General features: G+C 42.3%; 1 protein-coding gene across 1 annotated transcript; it reads right to left on the reverse strand.

Annotated features, from left to right (window-relative positions):
• Positions 1-949: 949 nt before the first annotated feature.
• Positions 950-4,411, reverse strand: LOC120443025 (uncharacterized protein K02A2.6-like). The gene is made up of 2 exons (XM_039620563.1): positions 2,631-4,411; positions 950-2,458 (listed from the first exon to the last, which is right to left on the reverse strand). The coding sequence occupies exon 1, from the start codon at positions 4,346-4,348 to the stop codon at positions 3,284-3,286; it is 1,065 nt and encodes a 354-aa protein (XP_039476497.1). The 5' UTR covers positions 4,349-4,411; the 3' UTR covers positions 950-2,458; positions 2,631-3,283.
• Positions 4,412-5,162: the final 751 nt, after the last annotated feature.

Genomic DNA, 5,162 nt, shown 5'->3' on the forward strand with positions numbered 1-5,162 from the left:
ACAGGGCAGTTGTGGAGCTGTTTTGCAAAGAATGGGCAAGGATTTCAGTCTCTAGATGTACAAAACTGGTAGAGACAGACCCTAAAAGACTGGCAGCTGGAATTGCAGCAAAAGGTGGTTCTACAAAGTATTGACTCAGGGGGCTGAATAATTACGCACACCCCACTTTTCAGTTATTTATTTGTAAAAAATGTTTGGAATCATGTATGATTTTCGTTCCACTTCTCACGTGTACACCACTTTGTATTGGTCTTTCACCTGGAATTCCAATAAAATTGATTCGTGTTTGTGGCTGTAATGTGACAAAATGTGGGAAAGTTCAAGGGGGCCGAATACTTTTGCAAGCCACTGTATCTCTAAGACACTGTATTTGTACAGTATATAATCACTGACAAATGAATAATCATAACATAACTCAATAGCTTTATAATTTTCCTATCTTCTAGTTTACATGTAAATATAATGTCTCCAAAGGAAGAAAAGAAATGCATTAAAGTGCTTATTATATAACAGTTTATTTACATCTTTTTGGCTGCTTAATACAATGTGCAAAAGGTTATAAATGAAATTTCAGCACCATAATGTACACCTAAAACTAAAGTTCACTGCAGGGGCTGACCGTCCTGATTGTGAATCAGAATCCAGGCAGACTGAGCAGGTTAGACATTTGTGTGTGTATTTTATTTAATTAAATTTTTTCCCACAGCATAACCGTGTAAACGTGTGGTTTGGTTGCTGCTCTAAACTCAACTGAACAGCTTAGATCAGGGGTGGGCAACTCCAGGCCTCGAGGGCCGGTGTCCTGCAGGTTTTAGATGTCTCCTTGGTCCAACACAGCTGATTTAAATGGCTAAATTACCTTCTCAAGTCTTGAAGTTCTCCAGAAGCCTGGTAATGAACTAATCATGTGATTCAGGTGTGCTTACACAGGGTGAAATCTAAAACCTGCAGGACATCAGCCCTTGAGGCCTGGAGTTGCCCACCCCTGGCTTAGATGAACACCTTTCTGAGAAACAGCTGTATGTGTAATGGTAAAAAAGAGGGGAGGCCTAAACACGCCTAAATGCCTAAACATATACACTAACTTCATAAGAAACTACACAGCTCAAATGTATGAAGCCATGCTGTAGCCCAGGTGACTGCCGATGACTGCTTGGATCAACAAAAGAGAAACAAAGACTGGATCAGAGAATGAAGCTTAAACCAAAGGACTGAAACTCTGAGAATCTCTGTAAGAAAATAATTTCATTATTTCTCTCATTTTTGTTCTGTCTGTTTGTGTGTTGCTGAAACTCCACTGACATCAAGAGGTGAAAACTGCGCTCAGTAACATGATTTAATTCACAGCTCAGTTTCTTTCAGAAGCCTTAAGTCACTACTTGGGTGATAATCTCTGACCAATTTTTGTAGGGTCTTAATGTACTTACTCATCTTTATGTACCACCAAAACGTTTAATATAAAAACATCATCATTTCTGTACACAGCTTTGTGTAACAATAGCTGAAACGCTGCTAGTAGACATCTAGGAAAGAGTGGGCACTCTCATGATTCTACACTGGCTCAGCACCTAGCAAGCAAAGAAATTTAAACTGGCTTCTGTTTTCTGAATGGGAATGTCATTACCATCATTACCTTGTTTGACAGCTGCTTTTCCTTGCTCTGCTTAGCCCTCTCTCTTCCTGTGCCCGTGTTCTTCTTCATTGGTGTTTACTTGGGTACTGTGTGTGTGTATTTATATTGTATTGCTGCTTCCTATTGATTCTTTAATCAGTCACCGACCTTTCACTGTGTCACTTCTCCTAATAAGTCCAATTCTGGAGAAAAGTTTGGTTGCTTTCAAGAACCTAAATAACAGTCTCCTTCCCCCTACTGAGTCATCACACATGAGCAAATAAACTAGCCCTAATATTTGCATACATTTACTTGGCTATCCTTTTGCTTCACAGTATTGCCTGCAAAATCAAATCAAAATGGATTCTACTGCTTGTCTTTCTTAACACTCAGTATAATAGCCCATTAGCCCACACAGGATGCATCCTCATCCAATTCAAAGTCTCCTGATGACGGCGTGCTTCACTCTATTAGTACCCATGCCTCCTATTTCTCCCACCTTTCTTTGTACCATACATAAAGAAAGAAGAGTGAAAAGCAGAAGAAAGATGGAGGTCCTCAAACAAAATTCATTTTTAGACCACTAGTTATAGTTGCCACTTGCTATATTATGTGCTGAGTGGGATCTGGGGAGGGGTAGTGACAGGCACCCGGCTCTTTGGGTCTAGGATCTAATTCAGCGTCCAAGACAGGAGAAGAGACATCACTGCAGCTTGTGGTCTCGGTTGTCCCAGGTGGGTAAGGCCCCACAGGCTCACCAGGCTGAATGGCTGCAAATCTGGAAGGAACGATGATCAGTGGAAACACCACCTCTGGGTCAAAGGCAAAGCTAATGTCCAAAGAAACCTGGGAAACAGTCAGAAATTGAGGACAAGTGTAAAGAATGATTAATTTCTGTTTTAATTAATACGTAGTTAAGTTACAAATTTCTCATGTAGCTTATTTATCCAAAAATGTTTACATATAACACAATTTTATTTCTGAGGGGATGTAATGTCACCAAGAAATTGTTTAATACCTTAACATAATATTCAACTGAGATGATTTCACAGTTATGGATAGTGGAGATGGCATCATCAGGAATCTTCAACTGGCAGGAGACAGTTTGCTCTGAGTTTGGACTGATAGTGCGCCCGGCCTCTTTGAATAGATTTTTAAGTAACTTCTCACTATTGTACTTGCTGCGGTAGACTGTTTTTTGTTCAAGTTTGATTTTGGGTCTCGTGTTCTTGGAAGAGGAGTTGCAGATTTTGGCAACAATAGATAAAGTTTCACCTGTCAAAATCAAATAATAACATTGTTATGTCCACTCTTATAACTTAACGGGTAAAGTAATAACACCTTTTTGGTTGTTAGTAACTTACTTTATTAACCATGTTGTGGAAAGGCATAGGCATATCAATGCGCACATACACCACACTTGGTGTTCTCTACACAGAAAGTAGTACCACAAAAATATAAACTGATTTCACCAAATACATAACAGTTCCTCACATCCAGCTTTGATGAACACAATAAGTATCAAACAATCAAGATATTTTGAGGTAAATGCTATAAACCAACCATTTTACTTAAACTGAAATATGACACCTACTCAGTGACTTACAACACAGAGGTAGGTTGTTCCTCTTAAACCTTTTAATTGCTTTTCTTATGAAATGAACTGGAAACTTATAAGTTCAGTCTCTGAGGTGCTATGCGATTTCTCTCAGGGTAATGTCTGCCTGTTTGGTCAGAGTCCATAATCCTCTGTGTGGGAAGTTCAGGTGTTTGAGCATTGGTAGTTTCACATAAATCCTGAACCTCAGGTTGTGAAGCGAAGGCAAACTCTTCTGAATCTTGAGGTGTAGATGTGCTCTCAGGTTGCTGTGGAACCATGTGACTTTCCGCATCTAGAATCTGATCAACATGTCTACGCCAGACTAAGTTGGCTCCAACATTTATGGTGTATGTCAGCGGTCCGGTCCGTGACAGAATCGTGCCAGACTGCCATTTCTGACTTGGGTCTCTGTAGTCTCTGGCGAGAACTTTTTGTCCAACATTGAAGAATCTGGTTTTGTTTCTTGTTGCTTCCACCATGGAAGACTGTTTATCTTGGACATCCTTGCGAATATCTGGTTTCAGCAAATCTAGATGTGATCTCAGATTCCGTCCCATGAAGAGCATGGCAGGTGTGTGTCCAGGTGTTGCATGAGTGGTGTTCCTATAAGCCAGTAAGAAATTGTCGATTTTCTGTTGTAGCGGCTTCCCCTCTGTGCGACTGGCTTTCATTGACTGCTTGAAGGACTGGATGAACCGTTCGGCTTGTCCATTTGTTGCAGGATGATGGGGAGCTGAAGTGATATGTCGTATGCCGTTACTCCTAAGGAAACACTGGAACTCCTCTCCAGTAAACTGACGACCATTGTCACTTACGAGCTGTTGTGGCAGACCTGTGCGTGCAAACAGTGACCGAAGACTATTGATCGTGCTGGCAGCCGTTGCTTGCTTTACGGGGAAGATTTCTGGACATTTTGAGTGAGCATCAACCACAACCAGGAACATTTGGTCCATAAATGGGCCAGCATAGTCTATATGAATGCGTTGCCATAGAGCGGATGGCCACTCCCACGCGTGTACAGGTGCTGTTTGAGGCTGGCGCAGCGTCTGCTGGCAGCCAGTGCAGGATTTAGCCATATTCTCTATTTCACAGTCAATGCCTGGCCACCAAACATAGCTTCTAGCAAGACTTTTCATCTTAACCACACCTAAATGTCCATCGTGCAGTGAGTCCAGTACCTTTGTACGTAGTTTGGGTGGCAGGATGACACGAGTTCCCCACATGACACATCCTTGGCAAACGGATAGTTGGTCTTTGCTTGCGGGAGAGCACGCGAGAGAACTGAGAGTGTCACTGCAGGACGGCCAACCATTCACAGTAAAATCGTATACTTTGGACAAGATTGTGTCTCGGCTCGTTTCTCTTTTCACCTGAGCACTTGTGACAGGTAGGGGTTCCATTTGTGTAACATGAAACACAGTAGCTGAATCAGTCATTTCTTCGGTGGGTTGCGTGTGTGGAAGACGTGAAAGTCCATCTGCATTTCCATGTAGCTTTGTCCCTTTGAACTCAATGGTGTAGGTGTGTACACCCAGGAACAAAGCCCATCGCTGCAAGCGTGCCGCAGCCATGGTTGGCATACCTTTCTGAGGGTGAAAAATGGACACCAGCGGTCGGTGGTCTGTGATCAGGGCGAAGTGTCGTCCATATAAATACTGATTAAACTTCTTCACTCCCCACACTAGACTGAGTGCTTGTCTATCTGCGCATAGTTGCGCTCGGCTGCATTTAGGGACCTTGAGGCAAAGGCAACTGGTCGTTCTGATCCATCAGGCATTTTGTGAGATAGCACGGCACCAATGCCATATGGTGAGGCATCACAGGCGAGGCGAAGTGGTAGATTGGGGTCAAAGTGTGTCAGAACCTCCTCTGATGTAATAAGCTGCTTAGTGCCATTAAATGCCTCTTCACAGTTTTTTGTCCATTTCCATTTGACATTTTGTTGCAGCA

This window comes from Oreochromis aureus, linkage group 12, assembly GCF_013358895.1.
Source record: "Oreochromis aureus strain Israel breed Guangdong linkage group 12, ZZ_aureus, whole genome shotgun sequence".
In the NCBI taxonomy this organism is placed as follows: Eukaryota; Metazoa; Chordata; class Actinopteri; order Cichliformes; family Cichlidae; genus Oreochromis; species Oreochromis aureus.

Bases quoted from the DNA above. Each gene is read 5' to 3' on its own strand.
- LOC120443025 (XM_039620563.1), bottom strand. From the start codon at position 4,348: ATGAAAAGTCTTGCTAGAAGCTATGTTTGGTGGCCAGGCATTGACTGT.